This window comes from Sylvia atricapilla, chromosome 4 (genome assembly GCF_009819655.1).
Source record: "Sylvia atricapilla isolate bSylAtr1 chromosome 4, bSylAtr1.pri, whole genome shotgun sequence".
NCBI lineage: Eukaryota > Metazoa > Chordata > Aves > Passeriformes > Sylviidae > Sylvia > Sylvia atricapilla.
The window spans coordinates 45,675,417-45,699,250 of record NC_089143.1 but is presented as its reverse complement, the minus strand read 5'-3'; the positions used below and the strand labels follow the sequence as shown (position 1 = coordinate 45,699,250).

Here is a 23,834-nt window from a genome sequence, read left to right as displayed (position 1 = left end):
GGAGGTGGCCTGGGTAATAACTAGGGTTCTGAGAGGTAAAAACACCTCAGTGTAAAAGTGCTTGAACAATAGTTCACATAGTGTGACTCTTGGGAATGGTCCTGGGCAGGGCTAGGAGTTGGACTTGATTGTCCTTGCAGGTCTCTTCCAATTCAGCATATTCTGTGATTCTCTAATACTGGATTCCAAGCTGTGCTCTGGTGGTGACTTGGGGTAAAAATACACCTGAAACTCATCTTTCTATCGGCACCATTACGGAGTTTGTGGCATTTCTGCTTACCTGGCCGGGTGCGGGGGGGTGAGCCTTCCTCTCAGGCTTACCAGCCTTATGAGATCGCGGCTTCGCCGGTTCTAGGCTGGGGTGTCCGTGTGTAGGTATTGGCACCGTGACCCGCGGATGCTGCGGGGAGATCTGGCATTCCCCGTCCCCTCCGAGCGGATTCGACGGGCGGCTCGCAGGGCCAGCGCTGCCGCCCGCTCCCTCACACGGCCATCGCGGGGCTGCGAAGTGTTCCCCTCAGGGCGGACACCCGCCGTGCGGTGCCCGCTGCTCCCCGGGCTCCGGGAGGCGCGGGAGGCGCCGTCCCCGCACTCGGTGGCCACGGCGGCGGGTCCGCCCCGTCGGGGGCGTCTCCGCGGCGGCGCGGGGCCACCTCCCCATCCCCGCCCCCTGCCTCCCCAGTCGCGTCGGCGGCTGGACGGGAGCGGAGGGGAGCGAGTGCATCCGCGCTGCCAGCCCGCCCCGTCCCGTCCTGAGCCGACCCGAGCGGGCAGCGCTGGGGGGGAGCCGCCGCCCCATGCGCTGAGCGGCGGCGGGATGGGGCCGCGGGGCACCGGCGGCTGGGCCGGCCTCGCCGGGGCGCCGGCTCCCGGTCGGACGTGCCTCCTGCCGCTGCTGCTGTGCGCCGCGCTCCGGAGCCTGCGGGCCAGCCCCGGCAGCGAGGGTGAGCGGGGACGGGGCGGCCGGGCCGTCGGGGCAGCGCCCACCCGGGAGGGTGGCTGCCCGCCCGTGCGCGGCTTCGGACTCGGCGGATTCAATTTTGGGACATTCGGGGCGAAGTGGAGCGGGGCTCTGCCCGCGGCAAGGCGGATGCCGCGGCGGGGATGCGGGTGGCCCCGCCGATGGGGCAGGGGGCTCCCGGCGAAGGGAGGCGGCGGTGGCCGCGGGCAGGCTGGCACGGGTGGGTGTGCGTGCACAGATGCCTTGGCACGGGCGCCTTCGGCAGCGGGTGTTCCCTTTCTGCGGGGGGATGGATGTGTGCGGCGCGGGTGGGGGCGCTCGGCGGTGCCTGCTCGCCGTGTGCCCCGGGAGCCGCACAGGTGCATCCGTGCGGGGCGGTGGCGGGGCTGGGACGGGGCGCTCCGCTCGGGGCAGGGCTCGGCGGGACCGGCCGGCGCTCGGCGGGGCAGGGGAGGCTGCCCGTGGGGAGCCCTGCGAGCGCTGGCCGCAGTGCGCTGACTTCGCGGCTTCAAATACACGTATAAAAAGGAGAGGAAGCCGCGGCGGTGGCGGTGTGTAACCCGCAGCGGAGCGCGGCCGCTGGGGACGGATTTTTTTTTTTTTTATATACCTTTGATCTCTGTGAGGCCAATGGCCAGAAACGCGTCCAGGCTTCTTGTCGAGCAGGATGCTTCCAGTCTTTGAAATTGGACTGGGATTTTTACTCCGTGCGTGGTGTGGGCACTGCTAGGGGCTTTCTAATATTTTTGCATCTGCGGGCAGGCTATAATGTGAAAGCAATGGGTGGAGAAGTTCAGCATCTGCAGGGGATGCCAGCGGCTCGAAGCAGGCTGGCGTCGTGATGCACCGTAATTATTTGTGAAACTCCTTTAGAAGGAGGAGGAGGTATGCAGGGGTTGGTAAAGGAAAACCGTACCAGAATTTCAAAGATGTGGCCTGAGGTAACCAGCTAGCTGTAATTTATTTTCGAGAGCGAGAATAATGTGAATCGCAGTTTTCTTAAAAAAAAAAAAATAAGAAAAAGTGAAGAGGAAGGGAGAAATACTGTTCCTCTATGTACAAAGATACCAAATGTTCAGGAAGTGCATTGGTTTGGGAGATGATTGAAATGGTTTGGCTTTGCCTTGGTGAGATAACAGTGGGCCAAATCCTTCTGCCCCCATGCAATTTCAGATGATTTCACCCAGGGGAGCAATGCCGTTGAGATGGCGTGTCTGATTTAGAAGGGCTTTCCCTGTTACTCACCTTCCTTTTCGGAAGCATGCTGTCCTGTGTGAGCCAGTCTGCCATGATACCGTGCTGAGAGACCAACAGATGCTCCGAGCCCCGTCTCAGTCATCCTTGCCAGGTCTCAAAAAGCTGGATATTACTGACTGAGTCAATGGGACTGATTGCCGAGCGCAGAGGTGTCTCTGCATGTGCAGGCGGCTGCAGAATAGGACTTTTACACGATAGGAAACTACTGCAAAGGATTAATGAAGCTGCCTGGCAAATGGGTTTAGTGGCATCTTTACAGGGAGGTTGCAGGGGAATATTACAGTAATGATGAGCAGTGTGAGCGCTTGCTTCACGGTGTCTGTGCTGCTACTTTTCTGACTGCTGCTCTCTAATTTCCATCTCTTCGGTAAACGCAAAGCTAAAAGGCTGCTGCTAGGAGGGGTCTGACTGTGGACCTGAACTTTATTCAGTAAAGTGCTGTCCTTCACTGCGAGGAGATTTATTTGTAAACAAGCATTATTTGACAAGTGCTTCTCGCAGCATGTCTCCTTTGCTAGGGAACAGCTCCGTGCCTGGGAATGGCTCACCCTGCAGTGTGTGGAGCCCAGTGCATGAGAAACCTGGGGCGCTGAAGCCCACCGGCCTGGCGGAGTGCGAGTTGGCACTTCTTGGCCACCAGTTTGGGTTTGGAAAGTTCATTTGGCTGCTTCTGGGCTCTGATGAGAGAGCTTCTCCCCTGGGGTTAGTTCTTCGGCTGGTTGGGAACTTTACTTTAGCTGAGATGGAGGTGGCCATCTTAGACCTCCATGAATAATGCTTTCAAAAGTTGGTGGTATTGGGATTTCTGGGTTTATTTTGTATTTATTGTCAGTCATCCTACTCAGCGTGGTGAAACAACTAGCCGATACCCTGTGCTGTGTAGGCATGGAGCACATAAGTAGTTGCATACATGATGACAAATTCTCAGAATAATTTTTTTTCTTTACCTCCTGCATCGTGGTTGTGTTTTTTTTGTTGTTGTTTGTTGGTTTTTTGTTTGGGTTCTTTTGTTTGTTTTTTTCTCTAAATCTTACTGTAACCCACAATGACTTCATGGGATAAAATACATGCAGTTAACAATTCACAGGACTTGACGTTCTATTTTACCCTCTAGTGGAGGGAACTTAGGGGAAAATGCTTTAAAAATCTAGGTTATGATTCAGAGGGGGGAAAAAGTAAATTCATTGTTTTAGTTCCTTATCATGGAAGTAGCTTTTTGCATGGGCAGCTGATTTTCAGAAGCTACAAATTTTTGGAGAAGTATTGAGTGCCCAACCTCTATCACAGATTTGGTCACCTTCATAGATATCTCCAAAAATGTGTTGAAGGATATACATTGGGAAAATTAATTAATTTTTCTCCAGCCTTTCCTGTAACAGTGAAATAAGACAGATTTTTATTTTAATCACCTTTCCTCAGTTTATATGTTAAAAGCAAATAATGTAGTGAAAGATGAAGGCTCAATACTATTTCATGCATTTTCAAGAGTTGTTTAGCCATTATTTTTAACTCTTCAGCAGAGTTCTCTGTTAAAACCAGATACTTGCTTTTTGCTTTGAGTAATCTTAAAAATTCAAAAATCAGTCCTGATGAAAATATTCCAAAGAGTACCCTGAGGGCATTGCACAATTTTGTGAAGTGCTGGTATTCCAGAAGTGCATTATTGCTTTAAAATGCATTCCCTATGATAACAGGGACCGAGAGTCAGCCCTGCAGTGTGTGACTGGGCTTCCTGCACTGCCTTTGGTTTAAAAATGCATGTGTTTTAAATCTTTCTGTTGTAAGTACTAGGGTTTGGGAAGTGGCTTGTATAAATTATTTATGTGAAACACAATAAATGACAGATTTGGTTGAAGACTCTCCCCTTTACCCTAAATTATATGATTTGTTACATGTCGCCTGTGGATTTGAAGAGGTTTGCAGATCACATTTGGTCGTCACTTAGATGACCTTAAAAAGTGTCATGTGGACAAATTATTAAAATAATGGAATACGTTATATCTGATTGCTTGTAACAAAGTAATTCCACAAGATATTTACATAATTGTAATTAAACACAAAGTATATTTCATTTCAAGGCTTTTCAGCAGAAGTGCTGATGAGGCAATGCTTAACAATAAAGTGTAGTGTTAAGCAAATCAAAAGAAATGCAGTTTGATAGAATGACATTGAATTAAATAGACAAAGGTGAGAAATACAAAATGGATCTTTGGAGTGTGTTGTATTTGTTGTAAGACTAGAAGGATATTATTATTTTTTATGAACTCCTGCTTTGGTCCTTTCCCTCTTAAGTCTTTCAGGGTTTTTTGAAGCTTGCTTTATCTCAATGTATCATTTTTTATTTGAATGAATGAATAAATGAGTACAATTAAAGGGGTGGGTCTAGTGCTGGCAAAAATAAAGGAAGGTTGTAATTTGCAAATTATTCATGCCAGAGCCTGAAATGAGCCTACCTGTTCTCAGTGTGTTGACTTGTGTGTGTATGTGTTGTCTCATAGTGGTATATAATTTCTGTGTCACGGCACACTGGATAAATGCGTATTTAGCTATAATATCACAATGTTTATCTTTAATTAGTGAATGAAGTCTTTTTCAGGAAGGTTTTTTTTTTGTGTAGTAAAAGCAGGTGGGAAAATAGTCTTAATTTTCATATCAATGTATTTAAATTAGTCTAATGCTTCAGATAAAAATACACACTATCAGAACATTCTGCTTATTAGGTTGCACTTAGTAGCTTGGCTTAGTATGTCATGCATTCACACAACTACACCATTTTGTGTAAATCTGTAGGTGTTGAGTGCTGCCAGCATGCATATGCCTTGTGTATGCAGAACAGGTAAGTCTGGACACATTTCAGTGTGCTCACAGTGCCTTAAGGAGGCTTTAAGGAGTTATCAGTTCTGTATTTGGTGTATTGGAATGGTTCCCTGTGTGCTTTCCATGAGAGCAGAGCATAGCCTCAGTGCCATGTGTTTATTTTACTCACTGGACCAGTCCCATTAACTTTTAAATTTACTGCAGTGGAATTACTGGTATGAGGAAGGACAGCTCATGTCTAATGGTCTTTTTGGGATCTGTCTGATGTGTGATTTATGGCTTTTCAAGAGGTTTAGAATGACTCAGTCATGGCTTTAAAATGGAGCTACTATCCTTTTGACAGTAAAACAACATTTTAAACTCAGCACTTTTAAGTATATGACTAAAAGCATTGCTGCCTAATGACACATTTTAAAAAGGGGAATAAACAATAGCAAAGACTGACTCCAAGATAGTGCCTGTTTCCTTTCGAAGCTTATCTTAAAAATTGTGATAGATAGTAGAAAAGAGGCAAGCTGTCTCCAACAGTAACTGACTGCTTATAAGTGGTAAATATTGATGCTATAATTCGATGCATAAAGCAGCTATTTGCACATCAGTATACACAGGGGTTAACTGGCAGCTACCATGGAAGGAAGGGAAGTTAGTGGACTTGTGTGACAGATTCTTCCCCCTCCACTGTTAAGTCTCCCACTATTGCCTCACTTTTTAGCTCCAGTATTCAGTCCAGTTCCATGTCTGCTGTTCTCTTCCTGCTAAATAAGAAAACAAAATCTTGCCCACAGTGAAATGTTTATTCTTTGCACTAAAAATTGCAAAGGCTTTTTGCAGCAGGATGAGGGAGGCACATGTGGTGAGGTAAGAGCAGGATTTCATAAAATCTGGCAGAAATTGAAAAGGTGGGACGACTTATGAGGTGGTGCTCTGTGCTTTGTTCTTGCTGGTTTTGTGCTTTATTGTTCCAAGGATTTCCATGCTGCTTCTGCAGGAATCCTGGTGTCCAGCATGTGCTGAGCAAGCTTAGAGCCCTTGACATGGGAAAATCCAGCTGAATATAGCTCAGCTTGGTGATGGTGTTGGGCCCTGTTGGCTTTAGGGTCTTGAGCAGACATGGGTCTGTTAGATCCCCCAGTCTTTCTGACTTGGAGCTACATTTATAGTGGTCCATTCCTATAGGTGTGTAAGTATGCGTATACTTGAGTAGAGATGAGCTTTAAATATTGCTAAGAGATGTCAGATAAAAAATAAGGCTCTGCCTCAAAATAAAAAGAACACAAACTCTTTTTGCAATTAAAATCTCACTTCCTCTTTAGGAATAAATTGAAATCTGTATATGGAATAAGGATGAAACGAGAGAAACCCCAGAGGCACACAGGTTGGTCACTTTGTAGAAGCACTGAATTTCTTAGTTAAGTGCTTGCTTCTGTGGAGGAAAGAGTATTCACTCAGCTCTTCAGTAGGTACTCACCTTCTACTGTCCATTAAAAATGATTTAAAAAGAATGTTGTTCCTATTGTAAAACATGTAAACACAGAATTGAAATCTGTCACAAGTGCACCTCAGTGACCATAAGTGCTGCTGAGAGATGAGACCTCATTTCAACCAGGCTGGATTTGAACTAGGTATCTTTCTTTACTCAGAGAATGTTGCAGAAATACTGTGTTAATTATTTCATTGGAATGAACAATTACTTTTTTAACTTTCTCTTCACTAAACTGGTTTTCTTTGATCTCTGCTAGAAAAAATTGCTGTGTATTTAAAAAGCTTGTAGAGAATTCGTTTTTCCCTTTGAAAAGATATTTTATTCTTAAGATATGCCTATTTTTTGGCACAGGCAGAGCAGAGAGCTGGATTGTCCTTTATGTCCACATTGTCACTGTACCTCACTCTGCTCTGTGGCTAGCTGGACATTGAGGTGACAGGTGAAAGCATTTGCTGCCCCAGCTGCTTTCACAACCAGCTGTATTGGCAAAGCTGAGCGCTGGCCTTCAGTAGCTTAGTTCTCTCTAGAGATTTGTTACCCTTTGAGTTGTCTCTTTGACCTATTGTATCTCTTGCAGTCTCAGTTTTGGTATTTGCTATGGCTTTGGTCGGTGCATTATCTGAACCTCTCCGAAGGTTTAATGCGCTTATCCTCTTGGAGGTGGAAAGCAATTATCCCTGTCTCCGGCAAGGAGGCTGCCCCAGAGCAGACGGTCCGGGGGAGAAGTAAGCACTGCCATTCACACCACAGGTTCACATCAGCGCCTGACTGCTGCTGGCTGTGGTAGCTGATGGGTGGGTGGCTGTTTGCAGACATGAAGGGCATATTGCCTGCTGTGGACAAGGGTGCTGGGAGCTGCAGGCTGCCCTGGGCTGTGTGAATGAGCACAGCCTTCCTGCTTCTGCCTCGCAGGGAGGGCTGAAGATGCCTTGGGCCAGAAAAATTGCCATGGGAACATTCAGTGCGTGCTGTTTTGCTGGGGGTGGTGTTGGTAGGGAAACACGCTCCTTATCTCTCCCTCTTCCCTGGTATTTGAGTTGTGCAGCAGGAATATTCAGAGGACTCTGATTAAGTAGAGCTGCTCAGGTGACCACTGGCTGGAAGGATGAGTTATGCCTCCTGGATGAGGTGATACAGCATGTACTATGACAGCAGGTCTGGGTCACAGGAATACCCCTGTGAGCTGATCTGGCATCCCTGAGGACGAAGGGGATTCTTGCCCCTTGTCTTCCTGCTGGCAACTTCCTGAGCATCAGTTCAGCAAACTGTGCCTTGGGGATGTGCATGGAGAACATGCAGTACCCTCAGAAGCTGAAAGCTCCTAGGTTTAGGTGGCTGTGTAGCAGGTATTGAACCTGTGGGACAGAGGATAGAACCCTGGGCTTGCAGGCTTTAATGTCATTTTGGTGCAGGGGGCAGTACTGAAGTGTTTTGCCAAGGTGTTAACTACTGGGTTCTCTGTCCTGGATCTCTTGATGTTAGAAAGAGATCAGAACAAAAGTCTGAACTTTGTAATTCCCAGAGGGAATAGAGGAGCACCTGAGAGAAAATTAATTATTCAGCAGCAGTAATGAGCATGTCTTGATGCTTCTGAGTGGACTTGTATCACTTTTTAAACTGTTTTGCCTGTCTCAAAACAGTGAAACTACTTGGGGAAATTATCTGCATACTTGCTTTTGTAAGATAATTTCTGAAAAAAACCCAGTCATTTTGGCTTATCTATCGTTGCTTTACTAATATTCAAAAGCAATTTCTTACTAAAATGTGTTGACAATGTGCTGTTCCCATTAGCAACCTCCACCCTCTTCCCTCACCAGAAATAGAAGGGATAAACTGTCAACCCCCCTGCAAAGCCAATAGATCATTTTAAACTTTTTTTTTTTTCCTCCCAAATGCTTGCTAAGCATTATGTCAGTTCCTTTTACTTTCTACTTGCATGAATTCAGTGGCAGCAGAGTAGTCATTATTGTCGACAGGAGAGCTTTATTGGTGGTGGTCAGTGAGGTCTTGCAAGTCCACTGGTAGTGAAAGCTGACAGTCTTGCCAAGTCACCTGGATGTATCTGTGCCAAATTTCTTCAGTTTCGTTATATGCATAATAGAATTTGGTCTTCGTGTCTTTTAGGATGACTTTTAGGAACAGAGACCATCGAGACCAAATTGCTTTTAGTTGTTAATTTAGGGAAGAAGGTGAAATTTCATCTCAGCCCTGCTAGCAGTGAGTGTTTTGATTGCACTGAGAAACTGTTGGGGTCCTAACATTGGGCTTGACTGTGTGTGTGCTTGATAAGGCGCTAGCTTTAAGCAGGGTCTTGAGGAAAATGCCTCCTTCAATAGCTTGCAGATGCCTTGACAGCGGTTGGAGGCCCTGATCTGCAGGACAGCACTGGCATTTTGTTTCTCCATGCAGGCTGGTTGTCAGGTTGCAGGTGCTGGTTGCATGTTGCATTCAGTGGAAGCTTCTTTTTCTGTCTTAGTGGTAAAGTGATACTTGCCCAGATGGTTACCCAAAAAAAGTGCCATTGCAGCCAGCTCACAAGTTCTGCTGTTGTGTTGGTACAGTGTTGTTTCCAGTGAATTTTATTAGTGAGAATAGAAGCATTTTTTCTGGCTTTCTTTGCAGTCAATAAACCCTTTTCAGTTAAATGGTGATTTTGGTGGGAATAGGAGTGCTTACCATTAAAGAAAAGCAAATAATTACTGGAGTTTTAAAGTTTCTAGGCACTTTGGTGTCAGGCTAATCCAACCACTTTCTTCCTTTAAGTGCTGTATGGCAGGAAAAACAAATGACTGCCTCTTGTTTTGACTGGAAATTTTTGTAAGGAAAAATTCGGCAGCTTTCTGGTTCTTTTGGTGGATCTGATTATTGAAGTGACTTTTGGGTCTGTCTCCCTCGTGCTACAGCTGGTTCTGTGCCTGTGGAGAAAAAATGCAGCCAACCTGAAGACTTTGTCAAAGGGCAATATCATTCCCTTGTAAACAGTGTGTTCAAGCAAATTACAGATGTGATGCAGAAATTACTGGATTAAATTCTCTAGCTGATGTTATGATTGCAATTGTCCATCTGGCCTTAAAACCTACGAATCTGTGATGCAGATTCAAGCATTTTGGCTCTTGCTATAAAAGGGAATCATGATAACTTGGATCAGAATGAAGCCAACATAATAAAATATAAATCTACAGATAATATTAGTTTGCAAGTTCATTAAGTAGTGTATACTTTCCTCCTCAGTGGGCTATAAATAATAGTTTCTGCTACAGCTTGCACTCTGATGTAGCTTGTTTCCACTGTTGGAAACATTTCAGAAATTCTTGCCTCTGTGTGTTTTGTCCCTACTCAATGTAGCTAATTAATTCAAGGCATCTGCTCCCTGATGACCATGATATCTTTTGAGAGTTTGATTTAGTTCTTTTTTTTTTTTTTTTTTTTTTTTTTTTTTTTTTTTTTTTTTTTTTTTTTTACTTTCTTGGGTTACTTTTGACTGTCACTTGTTGGTAGTACCTTGGATATATACTTTCTAGACAAACACTTGGCACAACAGGGAAAACTGCTGGAAAATGAATGAACTGCAATAAAATCAGTGAAGATTTATGAAGCAGGAAAACTTTGACTCGCTATGATGATGATGAAGGTTCCTCTGCTGCCCATGTGTCTTGGGAGGGCTGTGACCCCTGGAAGTATTGCAGGAAGGATGGGGATGTATGTAAGGAGAAACCAGCTCTGTTAATGATGATGTGTTGGCAGCTATGTCCCCTCCTTTGGGTAGAGGGGAGCAAAACTTGGTGGAAAGTCTGTGATGCTGTTCAGGAGACCTTCTGATGAAGTGCAAAGCGCTGCTGCCACGTTTTGTCCTGCACCTTGACCCCAGCAGAGCGTTTCATCTCACGCTTAATTGTGAGTGTTCCTGTGAGAGGTTTCTCACAAGTTTTTTAAATGTAGCTGTTCCCACGAGCTGTGAGTGTTGGGTCAGAGCTGGGGCTACCTTGACCACCCACAGAAAGGCTGGAGTACATCGTGTCCTGCAGTGCGTGTGCCAAGGGCGCCAGGAGCTGCAGGGGTGTGACTACATCTCCTTTTATTACGGGCTTCAGCTTCAGCCTACCAAAAATAACCTTCAGATTCCTGTTCAATTTGCAGCAAGTTTATTACAGAAGAATTTTCCTTCAGTTGTTGAAAACAAAATATTTTTATTTAAGTGTTGTTGTTTAGAAATGTGCTACTTTAGAATGTTTTGAAATATTTATGCAGGCTTTAAGGAAGGTTTCTTTACTCCTGTTTGTTTTGTGATGAAAGGTGGTTTTTAGGGTCAAAGAGGATTTTCTTTCCCTCCTGTTTTAGGTATATTTCAGTGAAATAAAATGAGAAGAGATTCTTACAGCTTTGCATATGGCTTTATCATGATATAAATTCCGTCAGCTTCTGCTATCTCAACCATTTTGCTATTCCGGAGCTCTTAGTTAGGGTATGCTTTGGTAGAGGATGCCTTGTGGTAAACCTTGAATTGCAAATGGTGCTGCTGAAGAGCAGGATTATTCTAGTGTATGATTTTTTGGAAATCAGCTCAAAGACCACAGCAGCTCTGAAGAGTTCAGTTTCTATATGCCTGCAGAGACTTTGCCCTGGTGTAAGTAATGAAGGATTTCCTGGAAGATCTTTAGATATTGCAATGGCAGGAGGAAGTGTAGCTGGTAGGATCAGAAGTACTCAGTGTTCTAGATTGTTGGTGGCATTTTTGATTTTTAGATTGTTATTTTTTTCCCCCACTTGATTTTGGAGTGAAGAAAAAAAGATGCTCCAGATGATCGTGCCCAGAGCCAGAGGAGCCATCTCACTTCAATGATGTAATCAAAACAATCCATGAATTGGTGGCTTCTACTTCAGGCATTGTACCATCATGTCCTGTCCTGCCTTCTCCTGGCCAAGCTACTGCTGCCACATGTTTCAGGTGGCTGTGCCAGGTGAGGAGCTCTGCTGTGCTGTGGAGTGTTGGTTTAGGTCAGTGTTGAATGCCATCAGCATTTTGTGCACTTCCTCCCAGCCACGCTCCCTGTGTAGCCATGGTTAAGCTGCTAAATGTCAGTTGTATGACCACGACAAGGACATTTGAGTAAAAAGCTATAGCCAGGCTCCCTGACAGAGATTCCCAAGTGAAAAACCCCTGTTAATTCACCAGCTAGAGTTCAGGGCAAAGGTTTAGATCACGTCTGTTTTTTACTCTAACTTGATTGCTCACCTGTAGTAACCAGCCTGTCTGAGAACAAGAGTGTATGCAAACTCCCCAGGCTATTATTCTGTACAAAAAAAAAAAAAAAAAAAAAGGGGTTGTGGTATGACTTTAGACTTAATCATCATTTATCCTACCCTGAAGGCATGGAAGTTAATGATGATATAGATCTGTGTGGTTTTGTGTTCCCCTTGACTGAGCATTAGAAATAATTAGGGCTTGTGGGATGGATGCACTGATGGTGGAGATGAGCAAAAAATATTATATATTATCTTCCAAGTTTGCTGGCAAAGATACAGGTGCTAAGTGTGTGCTTATGGGGTCTGAGGTTTCTTGCTTTTTTGTTCAGATAAAGCTAGCTGGTGCTGAGAAGAAAGGAAGTGGGAATAAATGAGTTGGGTTATTTTGGAGCCTTTTAAGATTATGGGCCAAGCAGAGTTGCTAGTAATTTCTGAAGAGATTTTGGTTTTTTTCAGTGGGGTTAGCTCTGCAGTATTCCAGGTGCTCCTGAGCACAACTCTGGGTTATGCCTGTGGAGTGGGCAGTGCTGGGGTGAGTCCAGGAGTCACCAGCTGCACAGGAGCTGGCACTAGACCTGTTCAAGTATTGAAGCCTTGCACACATAATTGGAGATGTTCCTGCATTACCTCCTTTGGTGTCCTGAGTGTTTGGATTGCTTGGTTATTAAACAGCCACAGCCAAATACATGCTGGCAGTCATCACAGATTGAATAGGGAAGAACTGGTTCTGTTCCTGTTTTCCTCTGTTCCAGGTATTTATTTTACCTGCTGCTTGCTCACTGATTCTTCTCCAGCCTGGCCAATTGGCTTTTTTTTTTTTTTTTTTTTTTTTTTTTTTTTTTTTTTTTTTTTTTTTTTTTTAACAGAAACCATTTCAGCACAAATAATGTTCCTGCCAGGCTGGAAAGTGGTGGGAAGAGAGGTGGTGCTGAGCTTGTCTGGGCTGGTGTAGTGGGACTGGTGTGTGTTCCAGTGACCTCTCTGGCAGTGCAGGGTAGGAAGGCTTCCTGAGAGAGCATCCCCAAAGCATGTGTAGCACCACGGGCAATTCCTGCACCTGGGCTGTTGGAGGAGATACCCCCCCTTGGAGTGGGGGATGCTGAGGCCCTGTTTTGAGGCTGCACTGGGGTGGGGTAATGACCTGGAAATGATGCAAGTAAAGGACAGACATACTGGGAGTGACTGGGGAGGGTGCTGGTGGGGAAGATCTTGTATATCGACAGAGCAAGAGCTAATTTGTGTTTATATTACTAGAATTTGGGGGCTTCTCAAAGTAAAACATCTCTGTCCTTGGAGGTGGTTTAGGTTACTGGCTAAATTTATTCATCAGAGCAGATCGATGCAGTGCAGCGATTCAGATGCTACTGTGTGAAAGCAGCCCTGAGCAGATGCCTATGGGGCAGTCTGTGCCTGCTGTGCCTTACAGCCCCTCAGAGCTGTCTGAGCTGTGCTGGGAGCCCCTCTGGTCTCCACAGCAGCCCAGACACAGGGACAGCTTCCAGTCACTTGTCACTTTTGCCTTCCTGGCACGTGAGTTTTGAGTTACTGCATGGTGCCTGTCAAAAGGTGTATTCCATCCTATTTATTTTGCTCTATGCAGAATGTGAGAAGATACAAGAGGATTGAGTCTTTTCTAGCTGGTGATTTAGTATTCATCTCTGCTAGCTGACTCACTAGTCAGAAAATTCCCACTGACTTGACTTAGAGTTGAATAGGCTGTATTATCTTTTCGTATGCAGAAAATTATTTTGAATTTGAAGTTAATAACAGCAATTTAAAAATTGTCATTGATAGAAAGATAATACAATATTTAGTTGTATCATGTTCTTTTTATGATCTGATGTTCGAATAAAGCACTTTTTCTGCTTTTTCCTTAATTAGCATGTCATGAAGAAGCTTGTGACATCAAACACAGCATCTAATTACATTCATTAGTAGCATCTCCAGGACAACTTTTAATTAAGTTGTACAATGTAGATCAATACTTGTTTTGCATCCATTGCAACTTAACGACAGGAATATACTGTTCTGCACAGTTTAATTACAGTGATGGTAATAGAAGTATTTGAGTAAACTTGCCATTTTAGCAACTTCACTGCTGTCTCTTGCTTTTTAAAATAGTATCCAGTTATAATACGGGATATGTTATTTATGTGTGTCTTATTTTGAAGAATATTTTAGGGTCATTTTTATCCCACGAAAATGCAGTGTAGTTCAGGAGCATTTGGATGGCAGTGCTTGGCTTCAGCTGGAGAAATTAATGAGCGTTTTACCTGAACACTTCATAAGGGGGAAAGACTGGGCATAACACAGATATGGGTGACATATCTAGTGGTAGATGATAGCAATACTTTTATTCTGCATGGACTCTGGGGTGGAAAGCCACCTGATTGCATGTTTACTTACTGTGAATGTAGTCCAGTGTAGTCTCTGAGTATTGCTTCCACCACATGTCCTGTAGTTTGGTAGCACTGACAGCTTCCAACTGTTTCCTCTTTTGGCAGGAGAAAGCAATCCAGAAATGAAAATTGAGCCACCAAATGTGTTTTGCTCAACATCACAAAAATACACTTGACCAGGCAGAACATGTATGCCTAGTGATAGTGTCCTGCATTAGCACTTGCATTAATTGTGAAAATATCTGGATAGACAAATCACTTTTAAGATAAGTGTTTGCCAGATCTGAGAACTCTGTGTTATATTTTTTGTGTTTTGGCCTGGTTTTCTGTGCAAGGAACTACAGCAGTCAGCCTTCAGTGCAGTACAATGATAAAGACCAAATTGATTTAGAGAACTTGGGGTTTTTTTCAAACTAAATCAGTTTCTTAGTCTTCGTCTGTTTTTAAATATTCCTTAATATTTTAAAGGAGCTTTGCAGTATAGTATACTTCTGCATTTTCTTACTACGCCTCTGTAAATGGTGTAACCCTGAGAGTTAGTTATGATACAGGCCTTCTTCAAATTCAAGGTGCATGCAACCTGTTTGTTTTTCGGCTGTAGCAATCTCTATGTAGCTACATCGTTGCAATTCTAAAGGAAACATCACAAAATGTCAGCACCCATTCCAAGCTCGTTCTTGGTCTAGATATTCATGTGCTAGACACTCTTGAAAGTCCAATTACCAAAACTTCCAGTGAGATTTTTAAAGAGCACACAGGGTGGAGGTTGGAATTGAAGACTTGAGGAAGGACATAAGTACAAAAAGTGAGGTCTTATGCAGACAAGTATACTGAGAGAAGTGAGTGTTGTAATCTGATGAAGTGTGCTATTAAGGTAGATGAAAATTGCTCCTAAATTGAGATTTTTGATGACATTTGATGATTCAGAGGCAATATTCCGCCTTGGAGATTCAGAGCCCTGTGTGCAGGAGGTGAAAGTTCAGCACCAGAAGCTGCTACAGTTTTTCTTAGCTGAGTTAAGTTTGTGTAGATTTAGTCACTTCTCACTTTTCATCCATTATTTCAGGTAATAAGAAAGGGGGGAAAAAATGTTACAAACTTGGGAATAGTTTTTTTGGCTGTTTAATGTAAATTGTTGGTTGCTTGTGTGACTTAAAACTACTCATGAATTTTTGTGTGTAGAAGAAAAAAGATGCCTTGTGTAGCTTATAATGAAGATGTCAAAGACTTGGAGAAAAAATGTGAAAGAGGAAGAAAAGAATAGATTCCTGACGAGATTAATACTTGCACATTTAATACTTCAGAAATTAAATTCTTGTTTCATTTTTGTCCTAAGGGTCTGATTATGCCAAAAAATACATGTCACCTTAGAAGAAATGTGTGCACGAACATGCATAGATGTTTTTGAGTGTATATTTATACCTGTACACTGTATGTCTTGCATATACACATAAACACACAGTGTGCATGATGTACTTTTTCCTCCAGAAGATCAAGGTCCTAAGAATGTGAAGGATCTGTATTTTACAGAAGTTCAGTGCATTTGCAACATGGTTTCTGTGGCAGATCTCAGAGGAATAGGCTAATGCATACATAGAATTGTTTCCATTGTATGACCTCATTGTTAGAGGAGTTATTGCACTGTTATTCTGCTTTACAGAAATCCAGCTTCCTTGGTTAATTATAAACAATCTGTTTACCAGAGCCATCCATACCTTGAAATATCTGCTTAAGTTTGTGATTTGTCCATCCTCTTTAACGGTCTTCTTCTTTTATTTTCAGTGAATTTACTGGACTCACGTACAGTAATGGGGGATCTGGGATGGATAGCCTACCCAAAAAATGGGGTAAGTCTCTGCTGTTGTTTGCTTTCTCTCTCAGAGATTATACTAATCGTTTCCATTCGGAAAGTAGACTACTGGGTTTAAAAACTCTCTAGAGTGATTTGTCAGCAATGGAGGGGAAAAAATAAATAAAACAACAAGCTGTGACTGAAGAAATGGAGCTGTATGGCTAGGGGATTGATTTATTTATGCAGCAGAGCCAGCCACAAGTATTAGAAAAATAATCATGAGTCAGCCTCCTCACTCCTCTCCCCTCACCAAGAAAATCCATGAGGTTATTTAAATTTCTCTTAAATTATAAATTCTTGGTTTTTTTCTTGAGCCTTTGCGGTAAATGTGGAACACAATTTTTTGGAAGTTAGCTTCTGAAAAGCAAGATCTGGAAGATAACTGTTAGCTTTAAATGCACGAGGCTGTTCACAAATACATCTCAGATTCACGGTAAAGTTCTGGGACCTGATAACACTGGAACAGGAGCTGAGTTCTAAGCACCATGAATAGCCTCTGTCCCTTACCATTACCTATTACCTATATTAAGAACTGTTCAGCCTCAAGAAGGGACAACTGAAATAACAATGTCTGTGGGTGAAGGGAGGATGCCAAGAGGATGAAGCCAGGCTCTGCTCAGTGGAGCTGAGCAGGAGGATGAGAGGCACTGAGCAGAAACTGATGCCCAGGAAGCTTCACCTGAACATGAGGAAGAACTTCATTATTGTGTGTGTGATCTTGGGTTATTTTGTGGGTTGCCCAGAAAGGTTGTGGAGTCTCCCTCACTGGAGATATTCAAGAGCCCTCTGAACACAATCCTGTATCATGTGCTCTGGGATGGCCCTGCTTGAGCAAAGATATTGGACAGATGAGCCCTCTGTCAGAGCTTAGTTTCATCTAGGGTTCATGGTGACCTGATCAACTATGTGAGTGATGGACTTCTTCAAATGGCCTTATCTAAGATCTAAAGGTACAGATACTGATACCTATCTTTTGAAGGTACATATACTGGTTACTGTAAATACAGTGGTAGATGGTGTAACATAATAAAAATACCTCTGTGTTCCCTTCCAACCTGACTCATTTTTGTGATTATGTAGCTGAAAGAACCTGGCCTCCTAATTTTATACTTGAAATAAATGGTGGAGTTTAGATGCATTAATAACCTCCAGTGTATCTTCGTGACCTGACTGCATCATGCAAGCAGTCTTGGCTCTGATTTTTGGTCTTTGGTTTGGGGCATCTGCAATGCTGTACTGTGACAGAGATTTGGTGCAGTCTTGAAAGGTTGATTTCTGCACCATGCTGGGTATTCCTGTCAGTTCCTGAAAGCCATGAGCACTGTGTGAGGTGAGAAAGCAGCCTAAGTTAGAAGTGCTGCATGACTGAGCCCTCCAACAGGGCGAGTCTCAGGAATGTGTTATTCCAGAGTTTTAGTCACCAGATGAAACAGACTGCATAATTGTCTTGGACTTTGGTGGGATTGTTATATAGATGGTGTTTCTATAAAATTCGGCCAACCTTGGAAAAAAAAAAAAAAAGGAAAGAAAATATGTATTAGACAGTAAATTGAAGTCTGGCTTTCCGTATATTGCGTGGATGAAAGGTTGTAGAAATGGCAGTCTCAGACAAGCTGCATGTTTACAGGCACTAGTTACAGCAGGGATGTGAAAGCTACACAGGGATCTGATTTTATTTTCAATTCATTCCAAGATCTAATCCTGCTATGGTTAGTATATAACCTTTTTTTTTTTAATCTATTGATTTAAAGCTGAGAATACTCTGCTTGCTTGTGCGGGCATCAGAAAAAGCAGTGCCAGATATGCTGGCAGAACAATATTTTGGTGCCATGGTGCACCATAAAAATCCCAATACCCAGTTCTTGAAGGATGATTTTTTTGTTTAACTTTTTGAACATCTTCTGGTATTTTTCCTGTGGTATAAAGCACAGTTCTGGTATATCCCAATGCTTTTAAAGGAATATCAGGAGAAAAACAGGACTGAGAAGTTTAGAGCACTTCTGGCTCTGTATGTATAGATGAATAAATCAATAGGTAACTATCCTACACATAAGCCACAGTTGTATCTTTTCATTATTTGGGGAAATGTTCCTATATTTACAAGCTCAGTTTCCAGAGAGCACATAGAAGTACACTCAGGAATGCCAAATTAAAGGCTACTGACTTAATAGGAAGAATTTTTTTTTCTGAATTAACTTCTGCTTTGTATTTAAAAGTGAGTTAGGCAATTGGTTTTCAAATTTGCAGAAACCTTGTCTTAATCTTCTTGGTTTTTATGGGACATCATAAAAATCCAGGAGGTTAGTCCAACTGTTTTTTTGGGGGTTTTTTTACTAATATATTTGCACGATTTTGTAAGCACTAAAAAAGGTCTTCCCAGAGTTACTTCTTTAACTGCTCTATCTGCTCTGCAATCAGCTTTGCTGCAGTTACACACTCTTAGCTTAATTTTTTTACAAGATCTACCTTATATAAGTATTTAAAGTCACTCTCACTTCAGGATTTGAATTCGGAAGATGAAGGAGCTTTAATTGACATCAGAGACTGGAATTGTCATGTGATTTGAGGCATTCTCATATGAATTTGTTATCTCAGGATGTTCTCCTAGGGAAAACTTTCAAGGTCCCTGTATCTGTCTGCACGTGTCCCCCATGAAGGAAAGGAGCAAAAATTTCAGGAAGTGTCACGCTTTGCAACACCAGAGTGTGTAGATACAAACTATGTTCTGAAGTAAGCTTTCTGATGCATGGTGTTTTATTATTGCTGTGAACAGTATCCTGTGGAGTGCCATCACTTTTCAAGGGTGGTGCAGTTCCAGCAGAAGATACATTGGTACTTTTCCAGTGTTGCTGCTTCTCCACTTGATTTTTTTATTATAATCTTAATGGAATTTAAGTGCTTTTCTTAGAACCATAACTGCTAGAAGTAGGAGACTGTACCAGGGCACAGTTGCTGTTAAAGAAAGCAAATGTTTAGTCTTTGGCATTGTATGGGAGTGCTTAGGAGAAAATATCTTCATATCACAAAGGCTCAAGCTGGTAGGATTTGAAAACAAATTTCCACGTGTAAAACAAACAAATAAAACCCCACAAAAAGCCCCTACCAAGACAATCGGGATAAGAAGTCTAGGCAAGCCAAATGACTTTGCTTTTGTCAGATCCTTTGTGGATATCATAATCTAAACTTCTATTTCAGCTGTGTGCCGTGTTAATTTTTGTGTATTGAATCTTTAACACATGCCATGCTCCAGAAAGGTCCAGCTGCCCTTGTTTTGTCTCTTGTTCACCTCATTTTTGTTGAACACAATGGGAAAATGTGTTCTAAAGTGGGAAATGAAAGCAGCATTGTATGGGAAGGAGACTGACCCTCCAGCCTGGAAACAGATGAGGCTTAAAGGCAGACCTGTTTTGTGCTTGTCATCTCAAATGAAGAAGCATGTCCCGACAAGATCAGACCTTGATCCACTGCTGAACAGTGTGTGCTGGCTCATCTTGTGAGTTGTGGGTTTTATGGGAAGGGAGACGAGCACTTCAGTCAAGGCTGTCCTCTGAAGCTCTTGTTTGGTACTGATTTGGGTGGTGGCTCCTATCCTTGCAGCCTGGTTGGCCTTCATATTGCCCATTCACACAGAAGGTAAGGAAAAATCCCCCTCTTCCTTCATATGGAGTACTGAGAGATGCATAGGAATGAGATGACTGAAATATGCTATAGCCAGGTTGGGTTTTGAAACAATACCTCCTGGTGTGAAGAAGCAGCCGTTCAGCGGAGAAAGCGCTTTCTTGTTTCTGGTGCTTTTCCCTGAAGGATAAGTAAACTGCAGTAGTGTGGCTTCCTGGCTGCCCTATGTGGGTTCAGCAGCTTGCAGCAGCTGTGCAGTCAGCTCTTAAACCTGCATTTTATCTGTGAGGTCCTCATGGCCATAGAGCTCAGAAAAGGGATTTTCTCTCTTACTAAAGAGCATGGTCAGCATGGAAAATGCTGTCCTTTTTTAACTCAAGTTAGGAATTGATCCTGTTATTATATGCCAAAGGGACAATTTTGACTTTTTTTGCAGCTCTTGTAAGTTTGTTTTAGCTTGAAGGAGGTTACTATAATTACCAGAGGCTATATCAGGAAAGTCTGGTCCCTCTTGTGTAGAAGGAAGCCCTCCAAGCACATGAACAAAAGCAGTCAGGTTTTCTATTAAAGGTTTGTACAGCAGGTCTGCAAAATCCTTTACCTCTGGGCTGATTCCTGGGGCACTGCTTAGGATTGACCAAAGTGGGCACATCAGAGGTTTGTGTGTGCATTGTGCATGTCTGTGACACTGGACAGCTCTGACCTGCAGAAACTGCCTGTACTTCTCTGTGCTAAACAAATATTTTTATCATATGGAAGCTCGCAGAGGTAAGAACAAGAGTGAGTACTGTGACAGAAATAGTCAGGTGAGGTCTGGCAGTGTTTGTAGGCTGTACTGCATCCTCTTCCTCCCTTGATTTGGCAGGATGCTGTGTCATGCATTTCAGCTTGCTGCAAAGCCACAGCAGGGGCAGAAGCTACAGAGCACCCTGCAAACCCATGCTGGGCAGTTTTACTTGGTCTGGCAAAGTGAGAACAAAGTTGCTGATTAAAATAAAATCTTTCTTTAGCTGGTTTGTTTATTCAGCAGTTATGTCTGATTTTTGTTCCAGTGGCCATTATAGGGCTGAGATACTTGTTTCTTGTTGGCTGAGGCTTGTTTCAGAGCCTCCCTCCTTTCACTGTTACTTTTAAACTTTTCTTTACAGACTAGAAGTACTCTTTTTCTGTCCAAATCAGAGTGCTGTACCCCTGCTTTGCTTTTGCACAAAGGGTTCTCTTCCATCTCCTCCACCTCGCATTGATTTCCCTGAACTTCCTGTAGCACAGAACAGGAAAGTCTCTTTGGTCCTTGGGGTATTGGTTCTGTGCTGTGGCTCACTGAGCAGCTCCATGTGCTGGCTTTTCTTTTTCTTTAGGCTCCAACTGGAAAATAAACATGTATTGAAGAACCTGGTCCTGTGGAGATGTTCATTTCCTGCAATGAATAAAGAATTGTGAGGGAGCTAGATGATTTCTTGCATGTGAACAGCAAGAAAGAAAGCAATTGCCCCTCCTTTGGGTGGTTAGTAAGGCCAAATACTGAAAGCTGGGGGGTAAATTCAGCTAGACTAATTCTACAAGTTGCTTCTCGTTTATGTGGGATATTGGTGGTCTTAATTTTTTTGCTTGGTTGGTTTGGGGTTTTTTTGTTTGATTTGGTTAGGGTTTGTTTTTTTCCAAGCAGCATTTCTGGCTTTTTTTTTTTTTTTTTTTTAGGACAGGTACACTAGGTGTCTCTTTAAATTTAAAAATAACAGCAGTTTTAGATTACTCAGCATGATTTGGGAATAGATTCTTGTTACTCTCTGTCAATCCTAGCAATCCTAGTTCAGATAGAGATTTAGCATGGGAATCCTGGACTGGAGGCAGTGCTTGCCCTCAGGGATAGAAATAAAATAAAGGGGGAGGGATAGGGGGTAGTGAAAGGAGAAGGAGGATTCTTGGCACCATTGAGCTGTGTCATGTAGTTATGATTATAATTGGCATTTTCAGGGCAGTACTTTTGGCAGCCTGTGGTTTTTTTTCCTGCAAATGCTGCTGCTTGTCTGTGACCGCTGCAGAAAAGGAATTCATGGGATCTGCTCTGTGGTTTAACCCAGCCAGCAGCTAAGCCCCACACAGCTGCTCGCTCATGCCCCTCTCCCCAGTGGCATGGGGGAGGGAGTCAGAAGGATAAAAGTGGGAAAACTCATGGGCTGAGATAAAGACAGTTTAATCAGTAATGCAGATGCCACGCACACCAAACAAAACAAGGAATTCCTTCCTCACTTCCCAGGGGCCAGCAGGTGTTCAGTCATCTCCAGGAAAGCAGGGCTCCATCACGTGTAACTCTTACTTGGGAACTCGAACACCATCACTCCGACTGTCCCTGCTTTCCTCTTCTGTCCCAGCTGTGCCCCTTCCTAACTCCTTGTGTCCCCTCAGCCTGCTTGCTGGTGGGGTGGGAGCCACAAAAGGCCTTGACTCTGTGTAACCTCAGTAAGGAAAACATCCCGGAATTATCAACACTGTTTCCAGCACAAATCCAGAACAGCCCACACCAGCTACCATGATGAAAATTAACTCTCTCCCAGCCAAAACCAACACATATGCTAACAAGCAAGAATGCAATTTATACGTTAGCAGGAAGCATGATGGAAATAAGTAATACTGAGTAGCTGAGAAAAATGTTAATGGCACCCTAAAAGCCTGCAATTTGGCTGCTTTGTTTATATGTACACATTTTTGTACATGCACGGTTTAGTAAGAAACAATACTACATGTCTAAGGGTTTGAAGTAAACTGTGTAATCCAAACCCAAGCGATAGTATTTAATGTTTTCTGTTACATACAGAATAAATGAATTTTACATGAACCATGTGTGGGATTATGTTGAGCTCAAGAGTTGAAACATATGGGGTGTTTTTTCCCCACTAGGATTTATTATGGTAATATGCAGTATCAATAGATAGATATATGTAAACTTCTGTCCTTTGTGACTCTTTCTGGTTCTTCATGTCCATGGTCATTTTTACTCGTCCCACGAGGATATGATGGTGTGTTTTCTTTTGGTTATGCTGCCTCCTTAGTGTGCCAGAGTGATGCATGCTTGTTTTGTATAGCACAATTCCAACAAAAGAGTTTGAGCTTTGGGTTGGAAAAGACACCAGAGGTTAATAATGCAGTTGTATGAGACCCTTGTGGTTTTTAACTGAACTGTGTTTTAAAGCAGAGTTTGAGTTCATGTCTCCAACTCTGAAAGCCCCAGAGTGAGACTGAAGATGCTGGAGTTCGATGGGAGTAGGGCACTGCCGTGAGGGGTGAATCTCGCCAACAGACTACTGTCCAAACTGGTGGATTTCCCTGGTGAGTTGGTGATGCTCACGGAGCTGCGTTTGTTTCACAAAGCTTTATTGTACCAATCCAAATCTAAAGAGATCAGCTTTGCACTGGGGAAACGCATCTCGTGGGAGAAGGCTGATGGAGCTGGGTGTAGCTCATAGTCTTGGACTGGCCCACAGCCACCAGAGAGGAGGGGAAAAAGCCTTCATCCAGGTTTGCAATGGGTAGGACAAGAGAAACAGAATTTGTTTCATCTGAACTGGTTCAGGTTAAATTTGATGGCATGTGGCTTCTAATGGTTAGTCTGTGGGGCACGTGTGGGCTTTCTGTCACTCTCTGACAGCAGGTCAGACTTTCTCTGCTACTTTGGTCAAGCAGACTTCATCTCTTCTGGAGGAGCAAACCAGGTGGTCTGTTCTGACCTATTGCTGTCTAAGTCTGAAGCCCTTCTGTCTGAAAGCATCCTGACTGTCTAGGATGAGATCTGTTTCTGTTTCTCTCTGAAATTTGGTGTGGTTTTTTTTTTCTTCTTTTTTTTTTTTTTTTTTTTTTTTTTTTTTTTGGTTATTTTTTGTTTGTCTTGTCTTGTTTTTTAATCTTGGCCTGACTAAAATCAGGTTACTGTTACTCATTCAGCAACCTGCATTTAAGACTCATTCTTGATACCTGCAGCATATTAGCTGCAGTATATATCTCCTTTTAAAGCAGAGGCCCCCATGCTAGATGGGAGTTCTCATTGTATAGCCTTACCATATTTTTCTTGTCCTTTCTCAAATCTCCTTTTGTATCTGAAGTTTAATTCTTTCAGTCCAAGAGACTGCTCTTGTTGTCCTGTCCTCTCAGCTGGCTGCCCTTTGGTTTATGTGCTGTTGACATAAATCAGCGTTTATTTGGGAGCAG

At 43.2% G+C, this 23,834-nt stretch overlaps 1 protein-coding gene across 6 annotated transcripts in view; it reads left to right on the top strand.

The window, feature by feature from the left end:
* The window catches only part of EPHA5 (EPH receptor A5), a 202,402-nt gene that overhangs the window by 5,609 nt on the left and 172,959 nt on the right, over positions 1 to 23,834 (top strand). For 5 of the 6 annotated variants that reach the window (XM_066317758.1, XM_066317754.1, XM_066317753.1 and 2 more), the window contains exons 1-2: positions 701 to 944; positions 15,944 to 16,008. In XM_066317758.1, coding sequence (XP_066173855.1) covers positions 818 to 944; positions 15,944 to 16,008 — 192 coding nt within the window. In that variant the 5' untranslated portion in view covers positions 701 to 817. Of the gene's footprint in view, positions 1 to 700; positions 945 to 15,943; positions 16,009 to 23,834 lie in introns of those variants that run through there. The other variant, XM_066317757.1, reaches the window with a different exon arrangement.